The 17,098-nt window shown below is 48.2% G+C and overlaps 1 protein-coding gene across 8 annotated transcripts in view; it reads left to right on the top strand.

The window, feature by feature from the left end:
* The first annotated feature begins 1,026 nt into the window (after window positions 1-1,026).
* Window positions 1,027-17,098, top strand: part of IQCE (IQ motif containing E) — a 54,864-nt gene continuing 38,792 nt past the window's right edge. For 5 of the 8 annotated variants that reach the window (XM_050785642.1, XM_050785641.1, XM_050785640.1 and 2 more), the window contains exons 1-6: window positions 1,027-1,288; window positions 9,332-9,379; window positions 11,177-11,222; window positions 13,772-13,900; window positions 14,444-14,578; window positions 15,663-15,733. In XM_050785642.1, coding sequence (XP_050641599.1) covers window positions 1,253-1,288; window positions 9,332-9,379; window positions 11,177-11,222; window positions 13,772-13,900; window positions 14,444-14,578; window positions 15,663-15,733 — 465 coding nt within the window. In that variant the 5' untranslated portion in view covers window positions 1,027-1,252. Of the gene's footprint in view, window positions 1,289-1,496; window positions 1,592-9,331; window positions 9,380-11,176; window positions 11,223-13,771; window positions 13,901-14,443; window positions 14,579-15,662; window positions 15,734-17,098 lie in introns of those variants that run through there. The other 3 variants (XM_050785643.1, XM_050785645.1, XM_050785646.1) reach the window with 3 other exon arrangements.

The raw sequence follows: 17,098 nt of genomic DNA, 5'->3' as shown, positions 1-17,098 counted from the left end.
ACACACACCCCATAATTAAACGTATTAATAGTTATTCAGGGCCGGGTGCAGTGGCTCATGCCTGTAATCCAAGCACTTTGGGAGGCAGTGGTGGGCGAATCACGAGGTCAAGAGAGTGAGACCACCCTGGCCAAGGTGGTGAAACCCCGTCTCTACTAAAAATACAAAAATTAGCTGGGCGTGGTGGCATGCACCTGTAGTCCCAGCTACTCGGGGAGCTGAGGCAGGAGAATCGCTTGAATCCAGGAGGCAGAGGTTGCAGTGATCAGAGATCGCACCACTGCACTCCAGCCTGAGCCACAGAGCAAGACCCTGTCAAAAAAAATTTAAAAAGTTATTCGGTGAAACTCACTCATGTACACCCCGTGGAATAAATAAACGCTATAAATAGCCTCAGCTCAGAGTTTTCTTCCCAGAGAGTTGAGGTTAGGACTGGTCTGGCCTTCCAATAAGTTGTGAAAGTCTTTCGGAAGTTTATGGAATTCAGAATCACAAATGAAAGGTCATAGATAGGCACAGCTCTATAATTAGGTAAGAGAAGGGCAAGAAGTTTGCGAAGCCCAAGAGTGGGAGAATGGCAAGAGGAGCTTATGCACAGGGAGCACGGAGAGCAAAGCTCCCTGGATGAGACCCTGAAAACAAACAAAAGTTTATTATGTGTGTTTGATTGAAGTAGGGTCTTGCTCTGTCGCCCAGGCTAGACTGCAGTGGTGCCATCATAGCTCACTGCAGCCTCGACCTCCTGGGCTCCAAGCGATCCTCCCACCTCAGCCTCCCGAGAAACTAGGACTATAGGATGCACCACCATGCCTGGCATTTTATTTATTTTATTTTATTATTTTTCGAGAGACGGGGTCTCGCTACATTGCCCAGGCTGGTATTAAACTCCTGGGCTCAGTTGAATCTCCCGCCTCAGGCTCCCAAAGTGTTGGGATTACAGGCGCGAGCCCCAGTTCCCGGCCGGTTTTTTCCCCCCATCTCAGCCCAGCGCTCCGCCCCGGGAACTCCGGGAGCTCTCCTGGTCGGCCGGCCGGCGCCCGTGGACTCTGCGCACGCGCATGGTCGCCCCAGGGGGGAAGCGCAGGTTGCGTACGGGCCGGGCGGGTCGGCGGCCTGGTTGCCATGGCAGCGGGGTCGCGGGCCGGCGCCAGGGAAGGCCCGGAGGCTGCAGGCGGCCAGGGCTGCCCGCGGAGCCCCAGACCCAGACGCCCGATCTTGCAGCCCTGAGAGGCGGCCGGGCAGCGCCGCCACCATGTTCCTGGGCACCGGGGAACCGGCCTCGGAGACGGTAAGAACGGGCAAGGGGGCGGCGCCGGGCGGGCGTCCGCGAGGCCTCGGCTCGTCCCCGTCCCCCGCAGCCCTGGGGCCCCGCGCGGTGGCCGGTCCGGGGCGTGAGGACGGGGCGCACGGCCGGGTGACAGCTGCCATTATTGTTACCGCACAAGAGCGCGCTGCAGGCCCCGCGCCGCCTGCAGCCTCGCCCGCGCCCGCCTTCGCAGAGGCCGCCGCTTCCAGGAAGCTTTCCGGGAAGCCGCGCCATCGCCTCTAGGCGCCTGTGAGTCTGCGGCCCGCCGGTGACGGAGCTCACGGTGTAAGTGCCTCCGGCCACCCCCAGTCCAAGGCCGGATCCACGAATCCCGTGTAGCCCCAAGCCGTCGGGGTGGGAGGGAGGCAGCCCCAGGGTCTGGGAGCCCCGCTTGGTCAGAGGAGGCCTCCTGGAGGAGGGTGGTGCCCGATGTACTCCCCAGGACGAGGGTGCACGGGCCGTTCCTTTGCCCGGTAAACACCTACTGTGTGTTAGAGACACCGGAATAAGCTGCATTCCACGGGGTTGGGGGTCTGAGGGACAAGGTGATAAACAGGTAATTAAGATCGTGTCAGAAAGTGAGAAGTGCTGTGCAGAAAATGAAACAGGCTGTATGGCCGGGAGCTGTGGCTCAGGCAGGTAGTCCCTGCACTCTGGGAAGCCGAGGAGAGAGGATCGCTTGAGGTCCAAGAGTTCCAGACCAGCCTGGGCAATGTAGCAAGACCCCATCTCTACAAAAAACCGTCACATTAGCCGAGCTGTGGTGGTGCCTGCTTGTAGTCCCAGCTACTCAGGAGGCTGAGGTGAGAGGATCGCTTGAGCCCAGGAGGTGGAGGCTACCCTGAACTGTGATCATACCATGGCCCTCCAGCCTGGGCGACAGAGTGAGGCCCTGTCTCAAAAAAAAAAAAAAAGCCCGTTGGGATGCGGGCAAGGGCAGTGAACGGAAGATGGGCATGAGTCTGATTATGGGGAATCCTGCTGCCCATGCAGGGAATTTGGATTTTATTGGAGAAACAGAGGAAGCGTTTGGAAGCCCATCGAGGGAACTGTGCTCACCTTGCTTCCTTCTAAGGAGACCACAGGGCTCAGCATAGGTGCACCTGCAGTAGCGGCTTGGTGCTGCTGGCCCATTTGGAGTAGCTGAATTTGCCTGCTTTTTCCCCAGGGCACCACGTCCAGTCTCATCTGGAGGGCCTGTCTACACTGGCCTTCAGTTACTGCTTCTTCATCTTTGAGAACAGAACTGCTTGTTGTGATTATAAGAATAATTCACACGTATTATTTATTTATTATTATTCTTTTAAGACAGAGTCTCTTGGCCGGGCGCGATGGCTCGTACCTGTAATCCCAGCACTTTGGGAGGCCGAGACGGGCGGATCACGAGGTCAGGAGATCAAGACCATCTTAGCTAACACGGTGAAACCCGTCTCTACTGAAAATACAAAAAATTAGCCGGGTGTGGTGGCCTGCGCCTGTAATCCCAGCTACTTGGGAGGCTGAGGCAGGAGAATGGTGTGAACCTGGGAGGCAGAGCTTGCAGTGAGCCGAGATAGCGCCACTGCACTCCAGCCTGGCAACAGAGACTCCCTCTCAAAAAAAAAAAAAAAAAAGACCAAGTCTCGCTCTGCTACCCAGGCTGGAGTGCAGTGGTGCCGTCTCGGATCACTGCAACCTCCGCCTCCCACGTTCAAGCAATTCTCATGCCTCAGCCTCCCTTGTAGCTGGGACTACAGGCCCCCACCACCACACCTGGCTAATTTTTGTATTTTTAGTAGAGATGGGGTTTCACTATGTTGGTCAGGCTGGTCTCTAACTCCTGACCTCAGGTGATCCACCCGCCTTGGCCTCCCGAAGTGTTGGGATTACAGGCGTGAGCCTTTGCTCCCGGCGCTATGTAGATCTTTAATTTCTTTCAACAATGGTTTATATTTTTCAATGTACAAAGTCTATGCTTTTGTTAAATTTATTCCTAAGCATTTTATGTTGTTTGATGTTATTGTATATTGAATTTTCTTAACTTCATTTCAGCTTATTTACTGCTCGTATATACAATAATATTTTTATATGAATCTCATATCCTGCAAACTTGCTGAACTCATCTATTATGTTTACTAGTTTTTTAGTAGATTCATTAGGATTTTCTATGTATAAAATCATGTGATCTGTGAAGAGATAGTTTTACTTCTTTCTTTTCAATCTGAATGTCTTTTATTTACTTTTCTCGCATTAATGTCCTGGCTAGAGACTCAAGTATAATTTGAATTGAAGTGGTGAGAAAGGACAGCCTTGTCTTGCTGCTGATATTAGAAGGGAAACATTCCATCTGCCTCCATTAAATATTGTGTTGCACTGGATTTTTGTAGATGCCATTTATTAGGTTGAGGAAATTCTCTTCATAGATGATTGAGTGTCTTTATCATGAATGAATGTTAGATTTTGTCAAATTTACCTTCTATGTCTTTTAGAAAATCGTATGATTCTTTTTCTTCATTCTATTAATATGGTATATTATATTGGCTGATTTTTGTATGTGAAACCAATCTTTCGTTCTTGGTCTTGGGGGGTGGTGTGTGTGTGTGCGTGCATACATATATACCGTGACCAATTAGGGTGTATGTGTGCATATATATGTGTGTGTGTGTGTGTGTATATATGTGTATGTGTGTATATATATATATTCCTTTTCATGCCTACTAGCATTTTGTTGAGGATTTCTGCAACTGTATTCATAAAGTGTGTTGGTCTGTAGTGTTCTTTTCTTGTGATATTTCTTTGTCTGCCTTTGGTATCAGGGTAATATAGGTCTCATAGAATGAATTGGGGAGCGTTCCCTTCTTTTCTGTTTTTTAGAAGAGTTTGTGAAGGATTGGTGTTAATTTCTCTTTAAATGTTTGATAGAATTCACCAGTGAGACCATGTGGTTCTGGGATTTTCCTTATTTCTATAAGGTCAGTAGTGAGGCCCCTCTTTCCCCCCTCCCCCCCCCGTATTTTGACAATTTCGTGTCTTTGGGTTTTTTTCTTGGCTAAAGGTTTGTCAGTTTTGTTGATCTTTTCAAAGAACCAACTTTTGGCTTCATTGATTTTTCTGTTGTTTCTATTCTGTATTTCATTTATTCACTAATTTTTATTCCTTTTACTTCATTTGAGTTTAGTTTTCTGTCTTCTGGTTTTAAAGGTAGAAGTTTAGATTATTGGATTATTGCCTTGAGATCTTTCTTTTTTTTTTTTTTTCAATATAGGCATTTACAGTTCCAAATTACCCTCTAAACACAGCTTTTGTGTTTTGATTACTTGTTTTTGTTTTTCAGAGGCAGAACCTCACTGTGTTGTTGGTGCTAGAGAGCAGTGGGACAATCACAGCTCCCTGCAGCCTCAAACCCCGGGCTTGAGTGATCCTCCTGCCTCAGCCTCCCAAGTAGCTGGGACTACAGGCATGTGCCACCATGCCTGGCGAATTTTTTAATTGTTTGTAAACACTGGGTGTCACTATGTCACCCAGGCTGGTCTTTGAAGGCTTCTCGGACTCAAGCTCCGCCTCCCGGGTTCACGCCATTCTCCTCCTCAGCCTCCCGAGTAGCTGGGACTCAGGCGCCCACAACCGCGCCCGGCCAAAGTGTTTCACCGTGGGGATTACAAAGTGCTGGGATTACAGGCATGAGCCACGGTGTTTTGAACTTCTGGACTCAAGCAGTCCTCTCTCCTCAGCCTCCCAAAGTGTTGGGATTACAGGCATGAGCGACGGTGCTTAGCCTGCTTTTGTTTCTTTGCGGCTGGAGTGCAGTGGCGCCATCATGGCTCACTGCAGCCTCAACTTCCTGGGCCCAGGTGATTCTCCCACCTCAGTCTCCTGTGTAGTTGGGACCACAGACATGTGCCATGATGCCCAGCTAATTTTTTGTAGTGTGTGTGTGTATATCTAGGGTTTCTCCATGTTGCCCAGGCTGGTTTTGAACTCCTGGGCTTCAGATTACAGGCGTGAGCCACCACACCCGGCCCTGCTTTTGTTTTTAAGGTGGAAGATTAGGTTATTTATTTGATGTGATCTTTTAAAAATATAGACATTTGGCCGGGCGCGGTGGCTCAAGCCTGTAATCCCAGCACTTTGGGAGGCCGAGACGGGTGGATCACGAGGTCAGGAGATTGAGACCATACGGTGAAACCCCGTCTCTACTAAAAAATTAGCCGGGCGAGGTTGCGGGCGCCTGTAGTGTTACTCTGAGGCGGGGAGAATTGAACCCGGGAGGCGGAGCTTGCTGTGAGCTGAGATCCGGCCACTGCACTCCAGCCTGGGCTGGGCGACAGAGCGAGACTCCGTCTCAAAAAAAAAAATATATATATATAGACATTTACAGCTGTGTGTTTCTCTTTGAGCTCTGCTTTAGATATAACCTGTAAATTTTGATTTTTAAAATTCACTCATCAGCCGGGCACAGTGGCTCACGCCTGTAATCCCAGCACTTTGGGAGGCCGAGGTGGGCAGATCACAAGGTCAGGAGTTCAAGACCAGCCTGGCCAACATAGTGAAAGCCCATCTCTACTAAAAATACAAAAAAAAATTTGCCGGACATGGTAGTGTGCGCCTGTAGTCCCAGCTACTCAGAAAGCTAAGGCAGGAGAATTGCTTTAACCTGGGAGGCGGAGGTTGTGGTGAGCCAAGATCATGCCATTGTACCCCAGCCTGGGCAACAGAGCAAGACTTGGCCTCAAAAAAAAAAAAAATTCACTCATCTCAGATATTTTTAAATTACCCTTGTGATTTCCTCTTAGACCCATTGATTGTTTAGGAATTTGTTGTTTAAAATCCAGGCCAGGCACAGTGGCTCTCGCCTATAGTCCCAGCACTTTGGGAGGCTGAGGCGGGCTGATCACCTGAGGTCAGGAGTTCGAGACCAGCCTGGCCAACATAGTGAATGAAACCCATTTCTACTAAAAATACAAAAATTAGCTGGGTATGATGGCGGCACCTGTAATCCCAGCTACTCAGGAGGCTGAGGCAAGAGAATCGCTTGTACCTGGGAGGTAGAGGTGGCAGTGAGCCAAGATTACACCACTGCACTCTAGCCTGGGTGACAGAGCGAGATTCCGTTAAAAAAAAAAAAAAAAAAACACTACATTTGTGAATCCCTTTCTTTTGTTGATTTCTAATTTTCCTTGTTGTCAAAGAATATACTTTGATTTTCTCTTTTAATTCATTGAGGCTTTTTTGTGACCTATTGTCTGGTTTATGTTTAATGTACACTTGAGTGGAGTACGTATTCTGCTGTTGTTTGGTGGGGTGCTCTGTAAACGTCTGTTAGGTTTTTAGTGTTTGCTGATCAAGTCTTTCTAACTCCTCGTTGATCTTCCGCCTTGCTGTTCTGTCTGTTAGGAACCTGGCCCTGCCAACACCTTGATTCTGGACTTCCAGCCTCCCAAACTGAGACACTTAATTTCGGTGTGAAGTCACCCCGTTTCTTCTGTTACAGCCACCCTGACACAGGCTGAATGAGCTTAATCTAGCATGGAAATAAGTGGCAACCTCAGACAGTGCTTGAAGGAGGCAGAACAGATTGGCCGTTTTGTGTGTGTGTGTGTGTGTGCATGTGTGTGCATGTGCTGTGTATGGTTGTATTCTGCTGATTAGAGGTGTGGATCCTTGGACTGTTGTGTGATTTCAGGTGTGTGTGTGCGCGCGCGCGTGTTTGCGTGCGTGCATGTGTTTGCGTGCGTGCAGGTGTGTGTGTGTGTGTGTGTGTGTGCGTTCTGTGTGTGTGTATGGTTGTATTCTGCTGACTGGAGGCATGGATCCTTGGACTGTTGTGTCATTTCAGGTGCGTGTGTGTGTGCATGCGTGCGTGTGTGCATGCATGTGTGTGTGTGTGTGCTGTGTATGGTTGTATTCTGCTGACTGGAGTCGTGGATGATTGGGCCGTGGTGTGATTTCTGGTCCTGACTGCGTTTCACCTCTTCCCTGCACTACAACTGGCAGACTGGAGGCAGCACGGCTGGAAGGGAGTGGTGGAGAGGGCAGCCGTTGTGGGTGAGATCAATGCATTTTGTTTACTACACATAAAATCTCATTCCTTCATTGAATTTCAGGTCATTCAAAAAGTCTTCAAGATTTTCTTCACAGCAGGGAATAATGACAGATGTTTACAGAGAAAAGTTGCTACTGCTTTTTTAGACAGTTTTCAGCAGGTTCCCCTCCATCCTCTGCAGGCACATCCTTGTGATGCCCAGGGCTGACTTGGCTTTTCTGATCCCCCGCTAACCTGTGTGTCCAGTTCCCGGCCTGCCCTTCCTCAGTTTTGTACATAATTGTAATACACTTTGCTAAAGGAAAACTTCTCTCTATAATTGTCATGTGCTGTTTGTGCCTAAAAGGTCACCTATTTAATGATATAAAAAATGTCAGTCAGTGACTGATTTTTTTAAAGATTCCATTTATTTGGAATGCACCATCTTCCCTTTGCCCCTCGAAATGCAGTCACACTGCACTTGTGCCCTGGCCTGTCTGTGTTCAGGGCACTGGATCACTGCAGCTGCACCTTATCCGTGTATTCATGCAGCCAGATATTTCTCATAGTTTCACACTGCTAGCAAAATTGGCACTTCATGTACTATTAACCTTGTAGAAAATATGTTTGCTTTTCAGAATGCAGTAGCATCCCATTATGATACTACGCGGACTCAGCTATACCAGCGACAGGTGGCAGAAATGTCATCGCCTCCTCCCTGAGCTGTAGCACTATTGGTTCATAATAGGGTATTCAGCTCTAACTTCCAGTGTCCGCATCGGAAAGCACCATACAATCTTCCGAGGGAGTTTAAACTTTTTTTTTTTTTTTTTTTTTTTGAGATGGAGTCTTGCTCTGTCGCCCAGGCTGGACTACAGTGGCACAATCTCGGCTCACTGCAACCTCCGCCTCCTGGGTTCACACCATTCTCCTGCCTCAGCCTCCCGAGTAGCTGGGACTATAGGCGCCCGCCACCACGCCCAGCTAATTTTTTTGTATTCTTTAGTAGAGACGGGGTTTCACTGTGTTAGCCAGGATGGTCTCGTAATCCGCCCGCTTCGGCCTCCTAAAGTGCTGGGATTACAGGCGTGAGCCACCATGCCCAGCCGATTAAACATGTTATGCTTTCTCTTTTTGGATTTCAATTTGAGTGAGTAAGTTAATACAGAAACATTTTTGTCTTCAAAAAGCTTCCTGGTTTTTTTTTTTTTTTTGCCATCTTAGTGCTGACATCAGACAGTGCAAATTTTATTTCATTCCCTGGGCCAGGACAAAGTCACTGGAATAAGAAGGCAAGAACCTTTATAGGCCCAAATGCCTTCTCGTTGTAATGCATATGTTTTTGTTTTTGTTGGTTTGGGGTTTTTTTTTTTTTTTTTTTTTTTTTTTTTTGAGCTGGGGTCTTGCTCTGTTGCCAAGGCTGTAGGCGTGGTCATGGCTCACTGCAACCTCGACTTCCTGGGCTCAAGCAATCGTCTCACCTCAGCCTCCCAAGTAGCTGGGACTACAGGTGTGTGCAACCACAGCCTGGCTTATTTTTTAAATTTTTAAGATATTTTTGTAGAGAGTGTCTCGCCATGTTGCCCAGGCCGAGTTTGCTTTTTAAAAGATGACTCTGACCAGTTCTTACCAGGAGACAGTCACAGATTTGTTGTGCTTTGATGTAAAGATGAATAAGAGTGAGAACATGTATGTGAAAATGAAATGCTTTCGGCAAGAACTGGTTTTGTTTTTTTTTTCTTTGTCAAGACACAATTCTGTGGGAAATAGTGTTCCTGGATTTGCAGACATTTGCACGCCTTCTGGGCGGCGTTCTGTGTTTCTTCCCCCCACCCACCCATTCCTTCTGATGAGACCGAGGAACTGGCCGCTGCCCAGCTGGAGTGTTCCGAGTGGCCTTGGAGCTGGATTTCTGGAGTTTCTGTTTCCGCAGCTGTGGACGGGCTGTTTTCACTTTTGTAAACGTGACTGTTGGAAGCCCAGCAGGTGCCGTCGAGTTACAGTGTTTGCCTCTCTTCCTCCAGGGAGATGACAGTCTGTCTGCAGTCACCTTTGACTCTGACGTGGAGACGGTGAGTGCCGCCGGGCATCAGCCGTGCGCCCCAGGGCTGGTGGTGCTGCCCTTGCAGATTTCACTCAGACTGGTAAAATGGGCCATTCTCCACAATACTGTGTTGAGAGCTGGAATGCATATTCCAAATGCTACTTGGTGTTTGAAAAGTTTCCAGCCCTTCGTTGGGTTTAAATACCTGTGGTGATAACTTTACAACTTTTATCCGGAAGTGAATCTTGAGCAGGGCTCACGTGAGGTGGATTGCTGGTCCCTGGCCTGCAGCTGGTTTTGCCCTGCCCCCCACACTCCCATCCTGACACTTGAGGGGAGGAGGAGAGCCCCTGCTAATCTGTTGGAAGGACCTGATGGGAGAAAGCAGACCTGGGCAGCCACCATCCCAAGCTGAGCCGCTGCCTGGCCTCCCAGCCTGGAAAGGAGAGGGGCAGGAGTGGTGTCTGATGGCCCAGTGGCACACTGTGGCCCCGGCCTGGACTTTGGGTTTGTTTTGCAAGCTGTGCAGGGTAGAAAAGGAAGCGTGCCAATTGTTCCCGTATGAGCAAAAAAAAGCTTTTGTTACTGCAGACGCAGATCTAGCAGAACTGCAGCCGTTTTGTTACTGCAGATGCAGATCTAGCAAAACTGCAGCCGGCAGAACGAACCCGGTGCCAGCCGATCTCAATTCCACGTTTGCTCTGTGGACTCAAGGGGGAGCCTCAGCTCCACTGTCTCCCTCCAGGAACCTCTGTCTGCAAAGTTAAGGATTTTCACTCCATGTCACCGAGGGCAGGGGATGCTCCCCTGATGCTCCCCGGAGGAGGAGGGATCCAGACCAAGCCCCAGGGAAAATTGCCCCCGCACAGAGCCTGGGCTCACTGTTTCTGCTGGAGGGGAAGTGAAGAGACCTGGCCGCGGTACCCTTACCTGCTCGGTCTAGTGCAAGGTGATAAGGAAGTTAAGGTTGGAAGTGTGGCAGCATCTTCCCCAGGCCATGGCACGACAGGTTGAGTGTCTCTAATCCGAAATCCAAAATGCTCCAAAAATGGAAACTTTTTGAGCACCCTCATGAGGCCACAAGTGGGAAATTCCACACTTCAGTTACTTCACACAAGCTTTGTTTCATGCCCAAAGTTATTAAAAACACAATCTAAAGTTAGTTTTGCGCTATGGGTATAAGGTATACATGAAATATAAATGAATTTTGTGTTTAGACTTGGGTCCCATCCCCATACCTCATTATATGGATGTAAATATTCCCAAATCTGAAACACTCTTGGTCCCAAGCATTTCAGATACGGGATACTCACCCGGTAGTAAGCAGTGGAACCAGATCTGGACCCCGTTCTATGTGTGTCACAGGAAACCACCTTCCAGACAGGGTCTGCCTTTGCTGGGCCTTCTTCCTTAGTGGGCTTTGCAGTTGACTTACATGCAGGGATTTCATCTCACCACCTCCACCCGAGTGGACAGAGGTGCACGCTGGGGCTTCCGGGCTGGCTGTGCGGGCAGTTTGGGCAGGGGCAGATATGCCATTTGTGTGGGACCCTCAGTCTGAATGTCAGGAGCCCAGGCCCAGTGGTTTTCTGTCATTGGAACTTGTGCTCTGAGAGCCCAGCCCCGAGCACTGATGTGAGTGCATTTTTCTGGGGTCTGCATCGGGCCCTGCATGTCCTGTGCCTGGACCCTCCTTACATCCCCGTGAGCTAATGTCCTCTTGCTGCTCTTACACGACCCCTGACCGTTTCTGAACATGGCAGGGTCTTGTGACGCACCATTGTGGGAGCTCAGCAAGCCTTACGCCATTTCTTCTTTCTTTCAGAAAGCAAAAAGGAAAGCTTTCCACAAACCTCCACCCACATCGCCAAGTAAGTATGACCGGCCTGCCTTCCCTCCCATGCCCACGTTCCCTGGTGTCCTGGAGAGAAGGAAGGGTGTTTGCTTTGTACATTTAGGTAGCTGAGACCTGACGCCTCAGCCAGGTGGCCCCATTCCCTCTGGGGTCTCCCAGTTTGCGCTGGGGTCTCCCCCATTCATGTTGGGGTTCACGCTGGGGTCTCAGGAACACGTGGAGTCCCTGCCGGTGCCAGTGACGAGCCCTTTCTCAGGGCTGAGGCTGCCATCCACACCCCAGCCTTCCTCCGACAGGGCCTCTAGGCCTTTCGTTTTCTTTTTCTTGCCTTCTCAAAGGCTTACCTCTTCTGAATGCTGCCAGAGTTAAAGGATTTTTGACCTGGGATTTGTTCCTGAGAGTCAAAGCTACTGAGAAGGTGTAGTTGGTGCAGGATGGGTGGAAAGTTCACCTTTTTTCCCTTTGGATCGCCCTGGGCTTGTGTTGCTGCCAGGGTTCTGTTCTTCCTCACCCTCAGTGGGAGGAGGGCCGTGTTTGCCCCCTGCCTGTCTGGAGGATGCCACGGAGATGGGGTTAGTCCAGGTGGCCCCAAGGCCCCTCTGTCCCTAACGCCGCTCTCGTGTACAGCAGCCCATGTGCCGACCTCGTGCGTACAAACATGTTCGTGATCCTGTAAATCCTAGGCCGGTGTCCTGTGCTGCCCCAAAGGCTGTGGCCTTCCCTGGCTGTGCCATCTGCAGATGTCTATTTTATATACACGTATCAGGTATTTCAAAGGTTGAGTCAAGTGTATGACGTACTCAGAGAATATAAAAAAACTTTCCTACTGGCCCAAGGAAACCGTAATTAGAAAGGTAAATCCCTGCAAAGAAAAGAATGCATGTTATATGTTGCAAATCAGTATGAACACTAGAAGGAAATCACCTAGCATTTTGGATTTTTGATGTTCTTTCTCTCCTTCCATGGAGAAAATTGAGAATTGATATAAAGTAAAAGGCCAGGACCAGGGGTGCCTCCTGACTCACACTTGGGGCCTGTTTTTCTCCAGGTTTCCGGTGCCGTGAGTGTAGGGACCATGTCTGTCCTGTTCACTCAGCCAGTGTTTTTCTTGAAGGCCTGGTCAATCTGCTTGTAGGTTTGCAGCTTCCACCACGTTCCGAGGCTTTGCATCGTCCTGGTCACCCTGCGAGGAGGGCGAGGCAGGCGATGATGTTTTTGTGCTTTCTGAGTTTGTCGTTTTCCGGGCAGTATCAAACGTTGGCATGTCTCCACCACCCTGTCGCCGTCTTCTCTTCCTCCCTCCCCGCTTTTATCCGCGTGCATACGTGCTTTCCTGAGGAACCCTTCCTACTGGCCGATAAACCCACACGCTCTTAGGAGGGAAAGGTAATGCGTGGGGCTTTATTCCGCTCACTCATTTACTTGTATAAATGACAACTTAAATCTTTACATTTTGGAAGAACTTGAGAATATCTCGGAGGCGAGGTTCTGTGGTCCTGGGGTGAGTGAAGACGCATCAGGGTCCCTGCGCCTTTATTCCCTCATTCAGAGTTACAGTGGCAAATTTCCCATACATTGTGAAACCACGGGAAAAACGTAGAAATTTAAACAATTTGAACATATTAGACTTAAATTTTCAGAACCTACTGACATAAATTTTGCAATTTAAGATATATAAGAATGTTTTAAGAGTGCCTTAGTTTTTGCAAGTGTTTATTATTTTTTTATACTTAAAGAGGTAAAATCTCAGATAAAGATTTTAAAACATTTCCCTTACTTTCATACAAAATCAAGAATGCTCTGAAAAAGTATAATTTTTCTCATTTCTTTTAGATATTTTACATATTAAGTTCTAAATATTGCTTTGTTACTATGTAATGACATTAAACATTTTCAATGTTAAATAAAAAGGATACAAAATTGTATGTTCACTATGATTGTGACTATGTAAAAACATATATATATCTCTAAAAATTGGGGGTAAGAAATTAAATACTATAATAAATATTGGTAGAATTCATATATTTCCCATTATATTCTTCCCATTACGTTCTGTTCTTTTCTCTTTTCTTTTCTTTCTTTCGAGAAAGAAAAGCCTGTTACTCAGGCTGGAATGCAGTAGTGTGATCACAGCTCACTGTAGCCTCCTGGGCTCAAGAGATCCTCCTGCCGTAGCCCCCTTGAGTAGCTGGGACCACAGGTGTGAGCCACCGCACTTAGCTGATTTTTAGATTTTTTGTAGAGACAGGGTCTTGTTGTGTTGCCCAGGCTGGTCTTGAATTCCTCGTCTCAAGTGATCCTCCTGCCTTAGCCTCCCAAGGTATTGGTATTACAGGCATGAGCCACCATGCCTGGCCCCGTTATACTGTTTCTTTATAATAAAAGTTGGAGGAGAAATGTCAGTGTGTAGGTAAAGTAACTCTTTTTGAATTTTTGCCGGAATGTTTGACTAGAGTCCCCGCCCTCGCGGATGTTTTATTTTCCCCTTCTGTCTTTCTGAAGCTCGTGTGTTGAGCTCACGCGTTGCTCTCGGGCACCTCTGAATCCATGTGTTGGCTTTTCTAGAGTCACCTTATCTCTCTAAGCCAAGAAAAGTGGCCTCCTGGAGGTCCCTCAGGACGGCAGGGAGCATGCCTCTGGGCGGCCGAGCGTCCCTGACCCCGCAGAAGCTGTGGCTGGGAACTGCAAAACCAGGTATGTGGTTGCCACACTGGAGGCCCTTCCTGCTTCAGAGAAGAGTTCAAGAAATTTCAGGGAGGGGTTTGAGATGGAGTTTTTAATATTCCTTGTTTGAATTATATTGTCTTTAATTTTCTCCAAGACACTGAATATTTTTTTATGTCATGCACAAACGTGGTTTCGCCAAGTGGCACTTTAGCCTCCCTTGGCCCCGTGTGGTCTCTGCGTGGGAGTGGTGAGTTGGAGCCGGTTCCGGCCGTCTTGCCAGAGCCAACTGTTACAGTCTTAGGAGTTTGGTGGGCTGGTCAGTGCCATGCTGGCTACTTGATATTAGACATGGTAGAAATATTTCTACTGTGGAAATAGACAACTACTGTAATCAGGACTTTATTAATGTATATTTGGGAGCTGGTTATTAACCATTTACCAGCACACCACTGACGGCTGGTGTCTACCAGTGATTAAGCTTTCTTCAATCCAGGAAAGTTGATTAGAAACAAAACCTCCCATTGTGTGTGTTTGTACCTGTCATGTTAAACCCATGCACATTCAAACCAGGAAGTCTGACCCAGGCCCTGAACTCACCCCTCACCTGGGAGCATGCGTGGACCGGCGTCCCCAGCGGCACTCCCGACTGTCTGACAGACGCCCTCAGAGTGAAGAGGCCACATCTCAGGCGCTCTGCCAGCAACGGTGAGCATGCCAGTGGTGGCAAGGCCGAGGCCAAGGAAGAACAGGAAGGAAAGGACAGTCTCTGGACTGGAGGCGTCCTTCGTCAGAGTGGGATTTCAGGCTTCATGTGTGAGCTCCGTCAGTGGGAGGTTTTGGGAGGCCGTGGGAACAGTGACTCACGAAACCCGCCTGCGCCAGAAGGTAGCTTTCCTCGTGGGTGCAGAGACGTCTTGCCAAGTGTTATTTGTGCCTCCCACCCTAAACACAGAGGCCTGCTTAAATTTATTCATTGAGTAAATGATATTAGGAACAAATAATAATAAATAAATAATGATAAAAAGTCCAAGTTGCACCAAAGAGAATCAGCTTGTTGCTGTGTTTATGTTCCTGTCTAGTCTTTTTTTTTTTTTTTTTTTTTTAGAGATGGGATCTCGCATGTTGCCCAGGCTGGTCTCAAATTCCTGGACTCAAGTGATCCTCCCACCTTGGCTTCCCAAAGTCCTGGGATTACAGGCGTGAGCCACCGCGCCTGGCCTCTCGCTTTATCCATGTTTCCCACCTATCCTCCTTAAGGAAGAACAGCTCCCAGGGTGTATTGAAAACCTCCTCACTGTACCCCAGGAATTGATTACCTTCCTGCTTTTACTGGTTAGGAGTTATCTTTTAGGCTGAAATTTAGATGTTTAATATACTAGGTATCATTAAAACCAAAGTAAACATGACTGTTTTTACATTGGAATGGGTGCTGAGATGCTCTGTGCATTTTTTGTGTTTGGTATTTGTTTGTTTTGCTATTTAAATCTGAACATGTCCCTCCTCCTTCCATGAGTCCCTTCTTTCATCCTTTTACTGTCGTTAAACTTGGTCTTCACATCTTTATTTATTTCCTTTTTGCTTCATCTCTCTATATCTACCATTTTTAGTTTTCTTGCTACTTGGGGAAGTATCATGATCAGGCCAAAAAACGTGGAATTATTTTTGCTTTTTTATTTTTTTCTTTTTTAGAAGGAAATGTTATTAACTTCCAGATTTTCCTTAAAGTGTAGCCAATAATTCTTTCTACTTTTTAGATAGTCTTTGAAAAGATTTGTCTATCTTTCTCTAGGTCATGTCCCTGGGACTCCTGTCTACAGAGAGAAGGAAGATATGTATGACGAGATTATTGAGTTAAAGAAGGTAGTATTTCGGTTTGTTCTCTATTGATTTGAAACAGTGAAAGCTTCCTATAACAATCTATTAGAACATCAGTGCCTGTGCTGGGAGGTGCCCAGATGGGAAGAGCGGCAGCATTGGGGTTGAACCTGAGTTTGAGCCGTGGCGTAGTATCCTAGGAGCTGGTGTTCCTGGTTAAAGGCCGTAGCACCAGCACGTAAAAGGCAGCAGAGCTCATGTTCCGTCTGTGTTCTGCTTCTCCAGCATGATGGGGAAGACTGGATGAGGACTAGATAAACTTCAGAGTCCCCTTGTGTCCTGAGATTGGGTACTGTGATAAGGCCACTGGTAGAGTTATCAATAACCTTCCATGTATGCCATCCTTTATGTTATCAAGACATCTCATGTGCCCTATCTCAGTTGCCCTCTACAGAAGCTCTGTGGGACAGGCAGGGCCACTTGTTACAACCACCGTCTGCTGATGGACTTGAGACTCAGCGACGTTAGTAGTCTGTCCAAGGTCAACCAGTAGCAGAAGCAAGATTCAAGGTCACCTGCCTCCCAAGGCCAAGACTCTATATTACCCCATGGCCCCTCCCATTCATGAAAGCATGAACTGCATTGCGCTATATCATCATTGTCACTGCCACCAGCACCGTTACCATCCCGCTGGCTCTCAATATCCGTAAATGTTTGCCCTGGAGAAGTCATCTGTGTTCATTTCCTTCCATAATTTTAGTCTGTTTATAGACCTACTGTCTCCACCAGTTGATGTGTGTCTGAGACACTGCGTTCAGCTGGGGCACCAGAGGGCAATAGGGCATTGGCAGCCTCACCCCCAGAGCACAGAAGAGGATTTGGAAGCCATTTCCCCTGGGGAGCTGGGAAGAAACTGGGGAACCTGGAGTAGGCCATTGTACAAAAGACAGCACCTTCTCTGTTGGCTGTAGAGAACAGTCAGACTTGAGGCTGTGTGAGAACACTCTTGCCACGAGAGCTGTCTGACTGGCCGTGCCGCTGAGGAGCAGGTGCGTGCCCTGGCCTTGGAGATTCTGAGCACAGGCGGCGGCTGCATGTTGAGGATGTCACGGACGTGATCCTCATTCTGGTTGGAATGAGCTGAATGAACTCGGTGTGGACTGGGGGGTTATCTCGTTTGGGATTTTCTCAGCCTCTTGAATCTGTAGGTTTGTCTTTTGTCAGATCTGGGACATTTTCAGCCATCAAGTCTTGAGTTGTTTTTTCAGCCTTGCCCTCTTTGGTGACAGCTGCTCAGGTCCCTGGTCTCTGTTCAGTCTTCCTTCATGAAGATTGGATAGCTTCATTGTTCGGCCCTCCAGCTCACGGATGCTTTCCGCTGGCCTCTGCATCCTGCCGTTGAGCCCGTTG

This window comes from Macaca thibetana, chromosome 3, assembly GCF_024542745.1.
Source record: "Macaca thibetana thibetana isolate TM-01 chromosome 3, ASM2454274v1, whole genome shotgun sequence".
NCBI lineage: Eukaryota > Metazoa > Chordata > Mammalia > Primates > Cercopithecidae > Macaca > Macaca thibetana.
The sequence above is the reverse complement of the archived record's forward strand: the minus strand, read 5'-3'. Positions and strand labels throughout refer to the sequence as shown.